Here is a 20,659-nt window from a genome sequence, read left to right as displayed (position 1 = left end):
ACCAGCTAAACATATTTAACTGGTTAACTTTTTAAGTGTGTGTTTACATCCCTACATGCAAACAATAGGGGTTAAATGGCCAATGAGAGTGAAGGGATCTGGTTTTGTTTTCATGATGTGAATGTTTTAAAACAAGAAAAAAAAAGACTGCTGCCACTTCAGTGGACTTGTGCTAAAAGATAACTTTCATATTTGTTTATTAGAACTGCAATGTCAAAGCTTTTTTTCTCAATTAGTGACATTTATAAAATGTAAAATGAGCTTTTCTTCAAAAACAGAGATTTCAGCAGACTTTCCCTTTTCCCAGAAGAAAGCCACATTAGAGCCCTGCTATGGATGAAACTTATTTTTGTGAAAATGTGTTTGCACTGACTAAAATAAGAAATGACACTGTGATATTCAACCTTATGGTTGTCATTCCAGGATTGTCAAGTGACATGGAATTCAGAAAAGTCCCAGGGGCATGGAAATACTCTCCTTTGTTGTCAGGCAGGTATCCAGACTAACAGTAGATCTGATAATACACCTTGATTTGTTTAGAATGGGTTTGTCAAGCGGAGCTTGCAGAAAAATGGAAAAAATTGAAACAATCTATAATGGTAAAGTAATATATTAAAATGTACCTCACACATTTGGATAATAGGATTGTACTATGAGTGAAAGAGAGTGATGAAAAGGTGAACAGGCTGTCACATACATATTGTATCCTGTTTTGTATATGCTTTGTTACTCTCTCTAATTAAATATACTATTAAAAATTCATGTCCATATTTGGACCCTGCTAAAAACTTTCTACAGTAAAGCAAAATAAGAATGAAGTAACTGATTAAATGTTTGCTTTTGATATTTTATACTTTTCAGTGTATACATACCTATAGAGGCAGTCCCCGGGTTACGTACAAAATAGGGACTGTAGATTTGTTCTTAAGTTGAATCTGTATGTAAGTCGGAACTGGTGTCAGCTGCTGCTGAAACTGATCAATTTCAACCGCAGCTGAATCTGGATGCCAGTTCTGACTTACATACAGATTCAACTTAAGAAACCCAGGTGTCCCCAACTAAGCTGCTGCTAAAACTGATCAGTGGCTGATTCCAGGAAGCCTCGGGCTTCCTGTAGTCAGCCGCTGGTCAGTTTCAGCAGCGGCTGACTTGGGGACGCCTGGGGCAGAGCAGCTGGGGTGCTGCTGGGTTGCTCCAGTAGCACGGCTCCTCGGCGCTACTGGAGCAACTCAGCAGCACCCCAGCTGCTCTGCCCCAGGCGTCCTGATTCAGCCGCTGCTGAAACTGACCAGCAGCGGCTGATTCAGGACGCCTGGGGCAGAGCAGCTGGGGTGCTGCCGGGTTGGTCCGGAGCGGCGCTGCAGGACCAACCCGGCAGCCCCCAGCTGCTCTACCCCAGGGGTAGGCAAGAAAAGCCTGGTCTTCTGGGGGGGGCACTAGCTTTACCCCCCCCCCCCCCCCAGCAGACCAGGGAGACGGGGGTGGCGGGACTGCCCAAGTCCTCCACGGCTTTGCTCCGTCTCCCTGGTCTGCTGACCTGGGAGACGCAGAGCAAAGCCGCAGAGCACGCGGGCAGTGGGACAGTCCAGGCGTGCCGCGGCTGTCCCACTGCTGGCGTGCTCCGAGGCTTTGCTCTCCATCTCCCAGGTCAGCAGACCAGGGAGACGGAGCAAAGCCGTGGAGCATGCCCGCAGCGGGACAGCCCGGGCGCTCTTGAGCTGTCCCCCTGCGGGCGTGCTCCGCGGCTTTGCTCCCTGTCTCCCTGCAGACCAGCTTTGCTCTGGTGTCCCTGGTCTGCTGGGGGGGTCCAGTGGCTTTGCTGGACCCCCCCCCCCCAGCAGACCAGGGAGACCGGGAGACACGCCCATGAGCTCCGGGGTGAGAAAAGCCCTGTTCGTAAGTGCGGATCCGACATAAGTCGGATCCGTGTAAGTCGGGGACTGCCTGTACAGGGTGCTTTTCAGTAGTAGTCAGGCTTTGAATCTAGCAAGCAAAAGCATAAGAAGATTGAATGGATGGAAAAGGAAAGCAAATTCAAATTGAAAATAAAGTGGACATTTTTAACTAATAGAAAGTAACCACTGAACAACTTACCATGGGAGATGATAGATTCTGCATCATTTGAATTCTTTAATTCAAGATTGGATCCCTCCTTACAAGACAGGCTTGAATAAAGCCAAAATTATGGGCTTGATGTACAAGATACTGGAGTGAAGTACTGTTGCCTGTATCACACAAAAGGTCAGAATAAATTATTAGAAAGGTGTCTTCTGGCCTTAAAATCTTTGAAATTTACACTTTTTTGTTATAAGATTTTCTGTTTGTATTTATTATATTGTATTTGTTAGTGTGATTTGGTAGCTCAACACAATGCAAGGCCACAGCAAGAGTTTATGAGGTCCAAGACAAGTTAGGCCTGGTCTGTACAGCATAGTTTATGTAAGTCACTTTGAGTTGACCTATTTGTGTATGTGTCTGTACAATTTAAGAGTGGTATTACAGCAGTGTAGCAGATCCAGCCATAGTCAGCCTTCTTGTGAGTATAGTCACCGGATGATCTGTTTTGAGTATAACAGTTCTCCAGGAGCTGTCCCACAATACTCCATTCCTGTGACAGTGACCCCTGTGGTCACAATTTTAAACTCCACTGCCCAGGAGCCATGGGAAACCAGCTTTGCCATCTTTTTTTTTTTTTTTAAAAGGATGTTTTTGAAATACTGCCTTTTTTCTGATTGCCCACCTTGTTCAGGATACCTGGGAGTTTGCACTCATTGTATACAGCTGTTACTTGTTGTGACCATGACTGGAGTAGGCAGGAGATACTGGATCTTCTGGTCCTGTAGAAAGTAGACACTGAACAACAAGAATACCTACAGACTGGTCATAGAAACTTGGATCTCTGCGGACAGATTGCATGGGAGTTGCAGGCAAAGGGGTATCAGCATGGTGCCATATGAAAATGAAGGAAATTTGCCAGGCATATTACAAGACTAGGGAGACTAACAACAGATTTGGTGCTGAGCCACATGATCAGCTGTGTGCCAAACTTGGCACAAACCACACAGGCCACCGTGGATACCTTGGAGGAGTCTGAGACAGAGACTTCCCACTGTAAACAGCAAAGAGGAGGAGTGGGGAGATGTGGCAGGTGACTCCAGCCATGCTGTGAGTCAGATGCTGCTTGAGACTCCATTACACAGTAGCCACTGCAACCACGCAATTGTGGATAAAGAGGAAGGGAGCTCAGGTAAGTGTTCGCGTGCATCTTTCCTTACGATGTTTACATGTAAAATGGTGCCCAGCAATAGTCCCTCTAATCTTTTCCATCCATGTGCACAATACAGTTTTTAGGTGCATTGAGGCATGTGCAAATGGGCACCACCGGTAGAAACAAAACCTAGCTGTGGATGCTCTACTGATCAGTTGAGTGGCATTTGAATGTCTCTTAAGTAAGGATGCAAAATCCTGTTTAATTAGTTACCTAGTTAAACTTTGTTTAACTGGTTAACCATTTAAATGGGGAGGCCACTCCAACTGAGCTGGCTTAGAGTGCCCCCCCAGCTGCTCTGGCTGAGATGGAGTGGCCTGTGCATGGCGCACTCAGACCAGGGCTACTCTGGCTGGGCTGGAACACCTCCTTCCTCCAGTGGGCCCCGCAGGGCTGAAGCAGCCCCACTGATTAACTGTAACCAGTAAGCCTCACCTACTAAGGGAGAGACTTACCAGTTAACCATTCACATGCCTACTCCTAAGCGGCCACCAGGGCTGGCTTTAGGAAGTGCGGGGCCTGATTTACGGGGGGAATCGGCCTAAAGCTGGCCCTGACAGCCACACAAGTGCACAGTTTACAGGGAACACAAGTGCCCAGCTCATCAAGTTAACAAGCGCAGATATCAACTAGGGATGTTAAAATGCATTTAATAAGCAACTGTGTAACCACTGAAAATTTAAGTGGTTATACACAGGGCAGTAGGCAGCTCCTAGGAGCCAATGTGTGTGGGGAGCCATCTTTTAAGGTGGCTCCTTGCACATACTGACTCTCACCTTCAGTCCTGCACTACTGCTTCTGATACAGAGGTAGTGGCTTGGGGAGGAAGGGAGGAGCTCTCCATATGTACCAGGAATCTGTGTGTTACTGTGCACATTAACCGATGAGCCCAGGCTCATCAGTTAACTGTATACACTGTTACGCTTTCACATCCCTAATATCAACATTTAATTGTTTAACTCCTATGAGAAGAGGCACAAATCCAATAAACAGAGGTAGAGTTGGCATCTGGTTTTTGTTCCCGAGTTGACTTAGGTAAGGGATGAAGTAAGGACGTTAAAATGTGGATAATCAGCTAATCAAGTAGTAAATGGAATTTCCATCAACTACTCAATTAGCTGACGGGGAAGGGAGGGGAAATTGCTATCCCCACTGTGGCTTTGCAGAGTTGCAGTGAAGTTAGCTCCCCAGGGTGGCATGAGCTGGGACTAAGCACTTTTCATTCTTGCTGCTCTGAGGAGCTAATCCCTGTATGGCTCTGCCTTTTAAATGTAGTAAGAGCCACCAGGCTCCTACTACATTTAAAAAGCAGAGGTGCAACATCTGGGACCAGGTGCAAGCCAGGACAGCTGATCCTGGCTCATGCTCAGTCCCCACTGCACTTCTGCCTCCCCTGCCTCCTGTGCAGGACCGGTGCTAGAGGGAGCTGGCTTTCAAGCTGGCTCCCCCCAGCACCGGCTCCTGCTTCCCCGCTTTTTGTGTTTGATACAGAGGCAGCAAGGATGGAGGAGAGGAAGCGACTAGTCAAGTAGTGACTTGACTAGCTGCTGACATCCCTAGGGTGAAGTAGGGGGCTTTGTTTATGAACCTATGATTATCCCTTTAATCCTCCTTAGAGAGCTCAATGAAATTTTCATGAAGGTGCTCTGTATTTCTTTCTTAAAGGTTTCTAGATATGGCCACCTTATTTTTTTTTTCTGTGTGAAGGATAATTTCTCATTCTGCTCTGCAATGAGTTCAGCTGGCATCATTGCAGTAAACAAGATAATAGCATACGCGGCTGGGCAGCTTCAGGACACCAGTAACATCTGTGTTCTCTGTGCTCTTGTGACCCTCAGGAGCTAAAGCTCACCTGAAACCTCCAACACTGTGGAAAATAGTGTCAATATTCAGTGCCATAGTTCTACATTTATATTCATGGAATAGGGATCAATATTTTTTTTTTTTATGCAACAGAAAAATCTTTCTCCTCTCCTTGCCATCTTGTGGTCCATACTCACCATGATAAGAGCTGGAGAGCAGTGCTATACAGAGGCATTCCCAAGTTTAAGTGTCAATAAGTATTTCTTATGATTAATGCTTATGGTTATGAAGGGAAGGACATTTAAAAAAAATTGTTGCGACTCTAAATCTAATAATACATCTGTTCTTAACAGAAGTTTGTGCCATGGTAGCCTGGAAGGGTGTAGTCTCTTCACTCCTGATGAATAGGAGAAAGAAGAGGATTGGGGATGACATGTTCATTGAGATCCTGCAAGTGAATCCTGCTTCAGACTGTGAATAGATGGCCTAGAGCAGAGGATTTCCAACTTTGGGTCACGGCTTGTAAGAGTAAGTCGCTGGCTGGCTGCAAGATGTTTTGTTTATGTGAGTGTCCATAGGTGTAGCCCCTCGCAGCTCCCAGTGTCCGTTCTATACCATTCCTGGCCAATGGGAGCTGCAGGAAGCAGTGAGGGTGACTGGGCCACCACTAACTGCAGCTCCCATTGGCTAGGAACGGCGAACCACAGTCACTGGGAGCTGCAAGAGGCCAAACCTGCGGATGCTCATGTAAACAAAGCATCTTGCAGCCAGCCAGTGGCTTACCCTTACAAGCCATGACACAGAAAACCTCTGTCCTAGAGTGTCAGAATGACTGACAGCGTGGAGAAGGACCAAGACACAGCAGAAAGTTCCAGCAGGAAAAGGCAAGGGAGATGCACATGGACAGAATGGATCTTCTCAGGCAGCAAATCCAAATACTGCAGGTCCTGGTTGATCTACACATCTCAGAATTCAGGCTTCTCACCTTTTGCTGTCCTTAGAGAACTCCATGATAGCAACTCCCTACAGCCACCATACATTTGGCATTTCAGGCTACAGCATTACCCCTACCAGGCCATGCTAGGGGACAGCAAGGAAAACTACAGCTTCACATACACTGACTTATGAGAACTATTATTTATATATGTATAGCCCTAACCTACTATATTTGTGCACTGAAATGAGCAGAAATGTTTGGTACTTTTCCTGTTTCAAAGTTCTACTCCATTAATTTATGTTAAATGTTTGTATTACATTGCCTGTAGTGTTTTGCACATTGTTTTTCTGCATTTTTTTTGGTACTCAATAAATTTCTGGTTTTGGAGAACAAAATGATCTTTGAGTTCATAATATTTTGCATAAAGGTATTCAAAGCACACAGCACTTGTAAATGTACAACAAACACTACATAATTCATAGCTTCAGGAAAACACCCAATCACATTTATAAGTCTAAATCAAGCATTGAATAATTCTTAGCAGGACCTACAGTTCTCAGCCCAAAGCTGACTATTAAAATGCTCTTTCAAAGTCTCTCTCAACCACATAGCTCCATGTGGAGCTTTTATAGTTGCCCTTGTGTCTGTCTGTCCAAAGTCGGCACACAGCTCTCTGCATCTGTTGTCTACTTCAGCAGTAGCATTTTACCCTTTGTCTCACAGATAGTATCCAAGACACAAAAGGTAGCTATAATCATTGGAATAGTTTATTTACTAAGACCCAATCTAGTGAGTAAACATCACCAGCATCTTTTCAATCTACCAAAAGCACTTTCTACAGTCATTCTGCACCTGCTGAGCTGGTAGTTGAATCATTTTTTTGTGTTGTCAAGGTGACCATATGGAGAGGGACACAAGGAGGGCACTGGCCATGTGACCTGTTTCAAGTGTAACTTTTCGTGCTGCCCTTAGCCCAGGGGATAGCTGGGGGGATAGCCATCTAGGAGTTTTGAACTCTGATTGTCTATAGATCAAGGAATTGGTTAATGGATTCAGTTCATGCCTTTCCACAAAACAATGCCTGTGCTTATCCACCTGTACACTAAACTCTGGTCTATACTAGGCCCTTATCTCAAAATAACCCCCCCCCCCCAAGGTTGAATTTATAAACAGTGAGCCTGCACTACCAAGCCTATTATTTCGAAATAACAAGCTGTGGAATTTGAACGCTGTACTCCTGCTTTTCATCAGGAGTAACGCTAATTCCAAAAAAGTAATTTTGAAATAACTGTAGTGTTGATGCTCCAGTGTCGTGAATTCAAAATAATTGGTCTCTATAGGCCTCCTGCAGCTGCAGCTCTGACTTGTCTGGCCACACCATGTGTCTCCATTGTCCTCCTCTTCCTGCAGAGCTCTAATAGTCTCAGGAAGAGGAGAAGGTCTTCTTCCATGTGGCCAGCTGCGCAAGTCCTGTGTGAAACCAGGACCCAAGAGATGTGTGTGACCCCAATGCTCCCTCGGACCCTCAGACAGCTGCCAGCACTTCTGCTGCTCCCACGGCCTCCATTGCTCAGGGACACAGAAGAGTTCTATCCTGGACTGGTGTGGAGATCCTGGACCTCACTGAGGTGTGGGGGAAGGAGTCTAACCTCCAGGATCTCCTCACCAAGAAGCACAATGCTGACATCTGTGGCAGGATCACTACCAGCCTAAACAAGAAAGGGCACAGCAAGACTCTTGTACAGTGTGGGCTGAAAATAAGAGATATGCCATGCCTACCACAAAGCCAGGAAGAAGAGTGGATGCTTGGGGAGCTTTTGCATGAAACCGTCCTTCAGTGTGCCTCTGATGAACACTACCCCTTGTTGTGCTCTCATGATGGTGATGATTCTGGCTGCTCAAACTCCCTGGCCAGCTGTTCATCCTCCTACTCTGGCAGAAAAGTCTCCCCCTTGTTCACACACAGGTTGTGGAGCACACAACAGGCCGCCACCATGAAGGGGATGTTGCACTCGCTGAGGTTCATATGGGTGAGGAGACTCCTGAACCTCCCCTTTAAATGGCCGAATGCACATTCCACCACCATTTGGCACCTGTCCAGTCTGGTATTGAACTGCTCTTTGCTGGGGTCCAGGCTGCCCATGTAGGGCTTCGTGAGCTGGGGAGCAAAAGGTAGACTGTTACCTTGGATCACGATGGGCATGTCCACTTCCCCAACTCTAATGGTGAGGTCCGGGGAAAAAAGTGCCAGTCTGCAGAATTTCCAAAAGATGTCGTTATTGTGTGCCTTTCCTGACTATTCAGTATTGATGTTGGTGAAGCATCCCTTGTGATCCATGAGGGCCTGCAGCATCATGGAGAAGCACCCTTTCCTGTTGATGAACTTTGAGGCACAGTGGTCAGGGGCCAGAATGGGGATGTGCATGCTGTCTATGCCCACCCCCTCCCCCCGCAGTTGGGGAAGCCCAGGGCAGCAAGGCTGTCAACGATGCTGTCCATTTGCCCAGAGTGATGACCCTCCATAGCAGCATGTGGTTGATGGCCTTGGCTACCTGCATGAGCATGGCCCCACCTGTGGATTTTCCCACCCCAAATTGGTTCCCGACTGAGCGGTAGCAGTCAGCATGATGAGCTTCCATGGGGCGATGGCCATGCACTTCTGCCTAGGGATGGCGGGTCTCATGTGGGTGTCCTGTTTCCTGAAAGCAGGGGTGAGCCACGGTGGGCCAGGCTGGGGTTCATGCTCGTTCTGGTCCTGCTGGAGCAATACTGGAAGTACTGCTGTGCTGTGACGTCCACATGGGCAACCAGAGCACAAGAAGCTCCTTTGACACGGTGCATACGCTGTGGTGCCACGGCGCATGCGCGGGGCCTGGGGCAGCTGCCCCTCTCGCCCTGCCCTAAATCCGCCGCTGCATGCCAGTCATTTGTTTTCATTAGGTGAATATTTTACCCTGTGAGGCTTCTGCCTAGTTTTTTCTGCCTCTTCATTAGGAGGCAGGCTAGCCAGGTCAACTTGTAATAAAGCTCTTCTGAGGAAAATTCCAGAATTGTATTCAAATTTTTGGCTAACAATTTAGCAATTGGACCTCTAGATAGAACTTTCTCTGCCTTTTGAGTAGCTTTCCTCCCTCATTTATTTCCATTTTGAGATTTTGTAGTGACTGTGACTACAGCTGCAGTGACTACAGCTGCTGGGGAAAAAGCAAAGCTGAAAAAGCCAAACAAATGCAAAAGGAACTATCTGGGTCTTGATTGGGAGATTTGGGAGGTTTCTGTGGGCAGGAAGGAGCCCAACATGGTCAGGAGCCACAGGTGCCTTTGGTCAGTTTCCAGAACACAAAAGTAAGGAGGCAAGATCAGAGAAGCCAGCTGCAGTGGCAAGTGTCATCTTCTTTTCCATGAGCTGTTTGACTCTAGAAAGAAAACATGCTTGGAACAAGATTGTGCCTAAATTTCGGGAGTCTTCAGTAGAAGCTATAGCTCTGACTTTGGAGTTCAGTTATTTCCTCCTCCTGTGCCTTCCTTCCCTGAAGCCTCTGTTGGAAGATTTCTCACACAACATGAGATCTGTGGAAGTCACTGAGAGCAGTCAGAATGCTACAGGCCTAGCCTCTTCCTTTCCACTGTTGAGATAATTGCACTAGAGTCTAAAGGTACACAGCACACTCCATTTGGCACTGCTTCCAGTAGAGAAGGAAACCATTTTATACCTACACTCCTTTGTATGGTTTCAGACTGTCTTCTGGACTCTGGAAGGGCATACATATGGAAATAATTTCCTTTAAAGTGAATACTTTCTTGGACTATCCAGAGCATGTCTTATACTCTTAAGTACTGAAAATGTGATTAGATGGGAAATAGTTATAATTTTAAAAAGATGTTGCATCAAGCAGCCCCTAATCATTTTTGTTTTGTTCTAGATTAATAAATTTATTTATAGATTTTTTTGGGGGCAGAAGAGACCATTAGATCACTAGTCTGACCTCATCTGCTCTATCCCTTTGTTTTGGGCCTAATAACTTTTGTTTGGTTAAAGTATATCTTCTAGAAGGGCATTCTATCTTGATTTGAAACAAGAGATGAAGAATCTGCTACTCCCCTCTATTGTTTGTTCCAGTGATAATCACCCTCACTGTTAAAATTTTTTGTATGTGTGTCTACTTTCCAATTTGAATGTGTCTAGCTTCAGCTTTTAGCCATTGGTTCTTGTGAAGCCTTTTTCCATTAAATTAAAAAGCACTTTAATACCTGGTATTTACTCCCTGTGATGGATGTTGTACACTGTAATTGAGTCCACTTTCAATCTTCTTTTTGATAAGCTAAACATATTGAGCTCTCTAAATCTCTCACTGTATGCCTTTTTCTCCAGCCCTCAAATTTTTATAACTTTCTCCTGCAATTTCTTCAATTATTCAATTTCCTCTTTAAAATGTGCACACCAGAATTGTGCTTAGTATACTAATATCTGTCCCACCAGTGCCATTCACAGAGATAAAATCACCTCCATACTTCTAGCTCACTGTTTCCCTGTTTTCTATACCAAGGATTGTATTACTTTTTTGCAATAGCATCGTACTGGGAGCTCTTGTTGAGTTGGTTATCCACTAAAGATCCCTACATCATTTTCATAATCACAACTTTCTAGGATACATTTGCCTATTCTGTAGAAATGGACTACATTCTTTATTCCTAAATGTATAATATTGCATTTGGTTACATTAAAGCACATTTTATTTGAATAGGCCCATCTTACCAAGTATGAATGCTATATTCTCATAATTCTTTACAGTGCTGCCAGTCTTTGTCATCTTCAAACTTTATCAGCTGTGGTTTTATGTTTACTTCCAGATGATTGATGACATTCACAGAACTTTCTGTGCTTTTTGACAGGACTTTCTCTGTCCTGTACTGATTGGCTGCTTGTTCCAGCTCTTCCCCATCCCTCTCTCACAATCACTTAACCTCAGATTCACTTCACGCTTGCCCCTCTTCTCCTCTGCTCTGCTGTGATTGTCGTATTTCTCTACTCTTCAATGTCCCATTTACCTTCAGTTTTGTTTCCATGTAACTAATTTCTTTTAACCCCCCATTCCCAAATAAATCAAGGGAGTACCATAATGTTTGCTGCCATCACAAAGTTCACTTTGCTTATGTTCTGTCCCTTTTCCACGTCCTGTGTCTGTCTTGTCTATTTACCTAGTAACTGCTTTGAGTAGCTTACATTCTGCTACTTTAATTTGTACAGTGCTTAGCAAACTGGGGTCCCATCCTTGTTTGATCCTTAGGCACTGCTGTAATATATTATTATTTAGGGCTGTCAATCAATCACAGTTAATACCTGTGATTAACAAAGCAATATAAATACTTTTTAAAAATATGTTAATTGCTTATTTTTGGGTGGTTCAGAAGGAATCAGCTGAGGGGAGCGGAAGCCTCATTCTGCAATAAGGATGTTAAATAGCGAGTAATTTACTAGTTGAGTAGTCAATGGAATTTCCATCGACTACTCAACTAGTAGAGAGGCACTTCCGCATTCCTCGTTTGAAATATATAAGAGCCCCAGGGCTCTTGTACATTTCAGAGGAGGAATGTGGAACTCCATGTACATCCCGGGCCAGTGGGAAGTCCACTGACTCCAGGCTGCACGCGGTGTGCCAGCTTTGAAATGTACAAGAGTCCTCAGCGGGGGCTCTTGTGCATTTCAAAGTGGAAGCACCCTCATGGAGCTTGGGGCCAGCAGGAGACTCAGAATCCCCCTCAGACCCGGGTTCCATGCTGTGCTGCTGTTTTGAAATGCCACGGGACTTCCCAGCTGACCCTGGGTTCCGCACGCATTTCCCCAGAATCCAGGGTCAGCTGACCTCAGGCTCCATGCAACGCTGCCACTTTGAAACACTGCCTTGGTGTTTCAAAGGGGCAGGCCTCATGGAGCTGAGCCCAGGATCAGCTGTGTGGCACTGCCCCTTTGAAACGCCGCCATGGTGGCGTTTCAAAGCAGCAGTGCTGCACAGAGCCCAGGTACGGGCTCCATGCGGTGCTGCCACTTTGAAGTACCCCTATTTTCCCCCTCCCTTTGCTGCCTCTATCTGATAGAGGCACAGGGGAGTGGGGGAATTGACTAGTTGACTGGACTATCTGATAAGCTTTTGCTTATCGGATAGTCGACTAGTCCTTATGGGTATGTCTACACTACCCTCCTAGTTCGAACTACGAGGGTAATGTAGGCATACCGCACTTGCAAATGAAGCCCGGGATTTGAATTTCCCGGGCTTCATTTGCATAAGCGGGGAGCCACCATTTTTAAATCCCTGCTTGTTCGAACCCCGTGTAGCTCGAACTACACGGGGCTCGAACTAGGTAGTTCGGACTAGGTTCCTATTCCGAACTACCGGTACACCTCGTTACTCCACGAGGAGTAACGGTAGTTCGGAATAGGAAGCCTAATCTGAACTACCTAGTTCGAGCCGCGTGTAGCCACGGGCACAGAGTCCGAACTAGCGGACATTTAAAAATGGCGGTGCCCGGCAATATGCAAATGAAGCCTGGGAAATTCAAATCCCGGGCTTCATTTGCAACTCCGGTTGCCTACATTAACCACCCTAGTTTGAACTAGGGTGGTAGTGTAGACATACCCTGTGTGACTTATCCAAAATGGCTGCTGACATACTTACTTCCCCAGCTGCAGTAGTACAATTTACATTTTTTTAACCTGATTGTACTCACCCATTCTCTTTTTGCAGGATAAAGAGGAACCCGTTCATCATTTTGAATATATTCTGCAGGCTAGTGGTAGTGGATTCTGTTGCTGGATAGTCTTCCCCTCAGGTTGCCCTTTAGAACAGGGATCTGCCAGTTCTTTTCTTTATTTCTTTTCAAAATGGACTTTCTGGATGGCTATACATATTTATGGCTCAGATTTGATTAAGGCTGGCTGGTTCTTTTTATCATCTTAAATTGCTTTTGGTTATTTTCCCCCTTATTTCAGAGAGATGGATTAAACCACCATGTTGTGTGCTGGTTTAACCTGAAGCAAAATGCAGGACAATGTAGCACTTTAAAGACTAACAAGATGGTTTATTAGATGATGAGCTTTCGTGGGCCAGACCCACTTCCTCAGATCAAATAGTGGAAGAAAGTAGTCACAACCATATATACCAAAGGATACAATTAAAAAAAATGAACAAATATGAAAAGGACAAATCACATTGCAGAACAGGAGGAGGATGCAGGGCGGGCGGGGGGGGGAGGAAGGTAAGTGTCTGTGAATTGATGATATTAGAGGTAGGGAGAGTGGGATGTTTGTGAGTTAATGGTATTAGAGGTGATAATTGGGGAAACTGTCTTGGTAATGGGTGAGATAGTTCAAATGTTTGTTAAGTCCTTGTTGGAAAGTGTCGAATTTTAACATGAATGACAGTTCAGAGGATTCCCTTTCAAGTGCAGATGTAAAAGGTCTTTGTAGCAGAATGCAGGTGGTTAAGTCATTGAGAGAGTGTCCTTTCTGGTTAAAATGGCAAGAAACTGTTTTCTCTTTGTGATCTTGTCTGATATCTGTTTTATGGGCATTAATCCTTTGGCGAAGTGTCTGAGATGTTTGTCCAATGTACATAGCAGACGGACACTTTCGGCACATGATAGCATAGATTATATTTCTGGATGCGCAGGAATATGTGTTCTTGATCTTATAACTCGGTTAGGTCCAGTAATGGTATCAGCAGAATGAATATGTGGACAAAGTTGGCAACGGGGTTTGTTGCAAGGGAAGGTACCAGGGTTGGTATTACTGTGGTATGTCATGGTGAGTATAAAGGGCACTGTTTTCAAAGCCTATAGTATAGCCGTGTGGGATGGAGGTATCCTGGTGATAAGTGTAGGCATAGTGCAATAAATATTCTAGAACGTATAATCCTTGGTGTGGAAAAGATCATCCAGTTCTTCCCTCTGTACTGAGGCAGGATTAAGTATGCTTAGATCAGGCATGTCCAAAGTCCGGCCCGCGGGCCAATTGCGGCCCGCGGTCGGATTTAATACGGCCCCCGCTTCTCCTGGCTCCCCGGTGCTCCTTTCAACTGGCGCGCACAGCGTGCCGCTTCGGGCCGCGCTGCCGCCGCAGTCCTAGACCCTGCCTTGTAGGGCACGTCCGCAGCCCCGCTCCCCCGCTTGACTGCGGGTTCGCCCTGCCCCCGGGCCGCCGTGAGGCCAGCGTGCCCTGCGCTCTCCGACCCCGCGGGCCCTCCGTTTTGGGACTGAGAGTGCGGGGACAGCCCCCGCTTCCTCCCCCTTTCCTGGCTCCCCGGCGCTCGTCTGAACTGGCGCACGCAGCGCGCTGCTTCTGGCCGCGCCACCGCCGTCCATGGCGGCCGCTGCGGTCCTAAAGCCTGCCATGTAGGGCACGTCCGCAGCCCCGCTCACCCCGCTTGGCTGCGGGTTCGCCCTGCCCCCGTGCCGCCGTGAGGCCAGCGTGCCCTGCGCTCTCCTGTGCTGCAGTCCAGATCTCAGTTTCACCCTTCACATTAGTTTAGGCAAGTTTTTTTTTCAATTGAGATGAATACATTGCAAAATCTCAGTTAATGTCAGTTGGTCTAAATCAGTTATAAATATATTTGGACACAACATGTATAGTTGGTGTTATGTTCCTGTTCATATTTTTTGAACTTAAAAGTTGATAATATGTAATGTACTTTACAATGTTCCTGACATATTTCAGCTTCCTGGACTTTTTTTTCATCTGGCCTTCAGATATGAAAGGCAGAGTGATTTAACACCTGTTTAGATTTGTCATCCATGTGACGAAATGAAAAGTATGCCATTTGCAATAAACTTTGCATAAAATAGTTAATTTGCATTTAATTTTAATGGTTCAAAGAATGCCAGGCAAAATGGTCGGCCCTCACGCATGTTCACTTCTTCAAATCTGGCCCTCTTTGAAAAAAGTTTGGACACCCCTGGCTTAGATCATTCCGCACTGCTAAGGGAGCTGATCTGTATGGCAGAAGGAGTTTTGTTTCACTGGCAGCAGAGCTGCTTCACTACTGTTTTAGTGTGAATATCATTTTTTAAGTTGGATAAAGGCACCTAGAGTAATATATTAGCACTTTTTTGCATATTTTACTAGATATCTAAATGAAGACAGACAAACATTAGGTGTAATTGGCTAACTTGTTTCTTTTTTCCCCTCAGGGAAAGACCATGTCTGTAGATTCATTGGCTGCGGAAGGAATGACAGATTTAACTACGTGGTAATGCAGCTGCAGGTATGTTGAACTAAATAGATTTTAAGGATTTATTTTTTATTCATGCTTGTATTTAGCAAAATAAATAAATACAATTTTTTTAGGCCATTGTTATGTTGGGGTGGTGAGCCAAGGAAATCTGAATACGGTATTTCATATTGTTCCCATTATCTGCCAGAAAAAAGGCAAAATCACACTGATCTTCAGAACAGCTGGATTATTTTAGAGAGAGGTGGGATGTTTTTTGAAATAATTCACCTCCCTCTGAAAACTTCATCTGAAGTTGAAAGATAGCTTAAAATGTGCCCAACTGCTTCTGGAATAGGTTAGTCTTTTTAGTATATGTTTTTGATCACTTTACTAATAAAAATACATTGCTAAGAAACGTCCTGTATAAGTTAAGGCTCAATCCAGAGGATCAGATGACCTGTTCTCAGTGGGTATGTCTACATTACGGTATTATTTCGAAATATCTTATTCTTTTTCGAGTGGCCCCGTGAGTGCTCCACTCTAGGTGTCGGGTCCTGTCCTGGCGCCGCGGCTCGGAGACTTTTCATAGCCGTGCTCTGCCGGCTCGTGCATGCGTGGTTCCCCAGGATAGCGTTCGCGCCTTTGATCAGCCGCGCGCGAGCCGGCAACCGTCAGTTCTTCTCAACCGCCTCAGGTTGCGGTCAGAGCTCCCTGATCTCTTCTTCAGTTATGGTTTTAGATAGTTAAAAATTTTAGTGTTAGCTGTGTTCCTGTTACTTGTTACGTATTCTCTTGTTTAAAAAAAAAGGTTTTTCTTTCAAACCTGCTTTTCACTCAGAAGCGGTGCGGTGAACGCTAGACTGTGAAACTGACTACCTACAGCGGGGGTCACAGCTGGGATCAGTTTTTCGTTTAACTCTACTGACAATGCCAGGATCAACTGGTTTTAAAAAATGTCCAGTATGCCGTGAAGCCATGCCAACGGCTGATGGCCATGACACGTGTATTAGGTGCCTGGAGGAGACTCATGTCCCTGACAAGTGCACCCATTGCCGTAAGTTAACTTCAAGAGCCCGGAGGGAGTGGGAAATGAAGATAAGGATGCTGATGTTTGGCAAGGCGTTGCAGCCTGATCCTATCCCTCCAACAGCCACAAAAACCTCCCATCACAAGAGGAGAGCAGCTTCTCCGGGACCGACTGGCTCCAGAGCGTCAAAACCGTCCCCGACGCGCTCCCTCCCTGCGGCAGTCTCAACCCTGGCAATGGCTTCTAAAGTGAACCCCGGGGGGTCCGGACAACTTGCTGGGGCTGGCATAAGTGAGCCCCCACCATCCGGAAAGAGAGCGGCTTCAGCGCCGTTGCCGGGAGCGGCGCCGCAGCTGACCAGCAAGCCTGCACCGGCTTCAGCCGCACGTTCCTTGAAATTGACGAGCGCGCCGGCGCCGCAATTGACCAGCCTCCCGGCACTGGCTTCAACGGCTTGTGCGGCACCCAGCGGATCGGCGCCTATTTCGCCAGCCCTGGCAGTGACGTCGGCACCGTCTCCTCCAGCACCGGGACCTGAGGCGGGACATGCCAGTGCCTCAGACCCGGCACCATTGCTAACCCCGGCACCGGTGGCCCTGCCGGCACCAACACCAGATCATCAGCAGCTGACCTCTCCGGCACCGTCTCACCTTCACTCGGTGCCTGGTTCCCCTGTGCTTCGGGCTAGGGATGAGACTTGAACATATAGAAAGTAACTGTCAAAGACCCATTATAGGGACAGATCTCTTTCCCCATCTGCTTCACCAAAAAGGCGAAGTCGCTATCACGGCTACTTTTCCCCCTCGAGGAGTAGGTACAGCCGGCACGATTATAGGGACGCGGTGTATTTAGATGCGCATCGGTCCCGTTCGCGATCCCGGTCGCCCTCCCATCTCTCGAGGTACGGATTGGTGAGGCGCTTTCCATGCCGCGTCTATTATATCCAGCATGGTAGCGCACGTTCTTCTTGATACCCTCTCTGTCACGCTCTGAACGTTACTGTGAGCGCTATCATAGATCATATGTCGATCATCCCCAGCATCACCATTCACCACCATCGCATAGGGGATCTTCTCACATCTGCCAATCACCGTTAGCGGAATACTTACCTCATCGATCACAACCACTGCACTCCCCTTCTCCAACTAAGAGCCCAACAATCCAATTAGGCCAATCCGAACCAGAGGAGGGTCAGTTGTCGGAAACAGAGGACCCTAAGACGGAAGCTTCCCCAGCGGACTGCCCATCGTCTTCCCCGGATGAAGCGATTTGCCCAGTTGAAATCTCCCCACCGGATGATCTGAAGCATTTTCAGGATCTCTTCAAACGAGTGGCAGACACACAGGACATACAGCTAGCAGATGTGCCTGTTAAGAAACATCGCCTTTTGAAGAACCTCCGTCCTCAACAACGTGCGAAAGTCGCGTTACCAATCGATGAGGTGATTATGGAAGTGGCGGATGAGATATGGCAAACCCCAACATCGGTGGCACCTACAAGTAAAAAAGCTGATAGAAAATATTTTGTTCCAGCAAAGGGGTTGGACTTTTTATTCAATCACCCCAACCCAATTCACTGGTAGTAGACGCAGTGCAACGTAGGGGTAAGGTGCCACAATACAGAAATACCCTTTCGGACAAGGACAATAAAAAATTGGATATTTTGGGGAGGAAAGTCTTTTCCTCAGCTACACTTTTACTTCACATTGCAAATTACTCAGCCCATTTGTCGAACCATAACTTTGATAATTACTCCAAACTAACAGATTTGTTGCACCATCTCCCAGACACCAAGAAACCACTCCTGAAAGCAATAGTACAGGAGGGGTACGCGTCATGTAGCGCTGCACTTCAGATTGCTATGGATATGGCTGACACAGCAGCTCGGGCCGCTGCGACTGGTATCGCCATGACGAGATCATCTTGGCTTTCGTCAGCAGGGGCGCCGAAGGAGTTGCAAAGCAAGGTTGAGGATCTGCCCTTTGACAAATTTAAGCTTTTTGCGGCAAACACTGATGAGGTCCTCCACTCGGGAAAAGACTCATGCACCACGCTACGTACACTGGGGATATACACACCTTCCTTCAAACGTAGGTGTTATTTCCCTTACCAACGGAGATATGACTTCAATTTTGCTAGACAGCAATCATGTCCTTTTGACAACCAGCATCCTAGACAACGCCCCCAACGTAAACGACCACAGCAGAACCGTTCGGGTAATCGGCAGTCGACTAAGCAACAGATTTGACTTGCTTGTCGAGGATGCAAACCAATTGCCCATAGTCAATACAGAAGCTCATCATCTTTTTCACCATCGTCTACGCTCTTTTTACCACCACTGGTCTACGATCACCACAGACAGATGGGTGCTAGAGGTAGTTCAATCCGGCCTCTCCATCCCTTTTCTCTCTATTCCCTCCACCACTCCCCCCTCCCCGTCCCTCTTCACGGACCCCTCTCACGAGAAACTGTTGGAACAAGAAGTTCAACGTTTGCTCATCATCGGGGCGATAGAGAGAGTTCCCAACCAGTTTCGGGGAAAAGGTTTTTACTCTTGATATTTCCTCATACCAAAGTAGTCGGGAGGATAGAGACCTATCCTGGACCTTCGAAAGCTAAACCAGCATCTTCGGAGGCAGCGTTTCAAGATGGTAATTTTATCAACCATTCTTCCGTCATTGAACAAGAAGGATTGGTTTGCAGTCCTTGACTTGCAAGATGCTTATTTCCACGTAGAAATTCATGTGGCACGCAGACGTTTCCTTCGTTTCCGATTGGGGAGCGAGCATTACCAGTATAGGGTCCTACCATTCGGCCTGGTATGTGCTCCCAGGGTTTTCACCAAGATGTTAGCAGTAGTCGCGTCCCACCTACGCAGACTAGGGGTGACAATATTCCCCTACTTAGACGATTGCCTTCTCAGGGGTACGACCTATATGGAAACATGTCATATGGTTCGGACAGTATCCGACGAATTTGCTACTCTGGGTCTTTTCATAAACTTGAAGAAGTCAACACTAGTTCCATCCCAAAATCTCATGTTCATAGGTGCGCGCCTCGATTCAGCTATGGCGCGTGCATATTTACCGATGGAACATTTTATAATAATCAAAGAATTGATACACACAGTGGTCCACGCTCCGAAAATTCCCACACGCGTCTGTCTACAGCTGTTGGGGCATATGGCTGCTACCACCATTGTAGTGTGCAACGCAAGGTTACGTTTTCGTTGCCTCCAGCACTGGTTAGCCACGGTTTACATCCCGTCAAGGCACAGTGTCCACAGACTCGTAGTGGTACCACAGTATGTCCGGGAATCCCTGCAGTGGTGGACCAACCCGACCAATCTTCTCACGGGCGTCCCATTTCATCGCCCTCAACCTACTACACAAATAACTACAGATGCCTCCCTCATAGGCTGGGGAGCTCACATGGGCAATTCCACGGTCCAGGAACATTGGTCGCCACGAGAAATGCTACTGCACATCAATCTGCTCGAGTTGAGAGCGGTGCGGCATGCCTGCAAGCATTTTCGGTCACACATTCAAAATACAGTGACCAGGATTTTAACAGACAACATGGCGACTATGTTTTATATAAACAAGCAAGGAGGTGCCTGATCCCGCTCTCTTTGTGCAAAGAGCATCCGTTTATGGAATTGGTGTATTGCCAACAACACTGTTCTAACAGCTTCCTACTTGCCAGGTGTCGACAATTTAGTAGCGGACTCTCTCAGCAGGCGTTTTCCACACGACCACAAGTGGGAGATTCGCATGGACGTACTCAATCGTATTTTCGCTCGTTGGGGATTTCCGACGATAGATCTGTTTGTGACAGAACTCAATTTGAAATGTCCCAATTATTGTTCGAGAGCCGGGATAGGACAACACTCGCTGGGGGACGCCTTCCTTCTCCACTGGGGAACGGCACTACTGTACGCTTTCCCACCGACAGTGTTAATTCCCAGGGTTCTTGAAAAGATCAATGTAGACAAAGCTCGGGTAATCCTTCTAGCGCCAGCATGGGCTCGTCAGCCTTGGTTTTCAATGCTCTACCAGATGTCAGTGAAAACGCCATATCCTCTACCTTCTCTTCTGAATCTGTTGATCCAGGACAACGGATCCATTAGTCATCTGCGACCAGAGGTTCTACACCTCACTGCGTGGATGCTGGCTGGTTTACCGAGTCTGAGCAATCCTGCTCTCAGCGAGTCAAGCAAGTGTTGATGCACAGTCGAAAACAATCTACACGAACCGCTTATACAGCTAAGTGGGCAAAGTTCCAAGCATGGTGCGCGGACAATAACATGGACTCGCGGTTTGCATCCTTACCTTGTATATTGGATTATCTTTTACAACTACACGACAATGGCTTGGCAATTGCATTGCTATGGGTACACTTGACAGCAATCAATGCATT

At 46.6% G+C, this 20,659-nt stretch overlaps 1 protein-coding gene across 6 annotated transcripts in view; it reads left to right on the top strand.

The window, feature by feature from the left end:
* TTBK2 (tau tubulin kinase 2) overlaps positions 1–20,659 on the top strand; it is a 174,163-nt gene that overhangs the window by 55,536 nt on the left and 97,968 nt on the right. For 4 of the 6 annotated variants that reach the window (XM_025190893.2, XM_075927244.1, XM_075927245.1 and 1 more), the window contains 2 exons: positions 424–489; positions 15,192–15,265. In XM_025190893.2, coding sequence (XP_025046678.1) covers positions 424–489; positions 15,192–15,265 — 140 coding nt within the window. The remainder of the gene's footprint in view (positions 1–423; positions 490–15,191; positions 15,266–20,659) is intronic. The other 2 variants (XM_075927247.1, XM_075927246.1) reach the window with 1 other exon arrangement.

This window comes from Pelodiscus sinensis, chromosome 4 (genome assembly GCF_049634645.1).
Source record: "Pelodiscus sinensis isolate JC-2024 chromosome 4, ASM4963464v1, whole genome shotgun sequence".
Lineage (NCBI taxonomy): Eukaryota > Metazoa > Chordata > Testudines > Trionychidae > Pelodiscus > Pelodiscus sinensis.
Note: the sequence above shows the minus strand (reverse complement) of the source record. Positions and strands in the feature narration are given on the sequence as shown.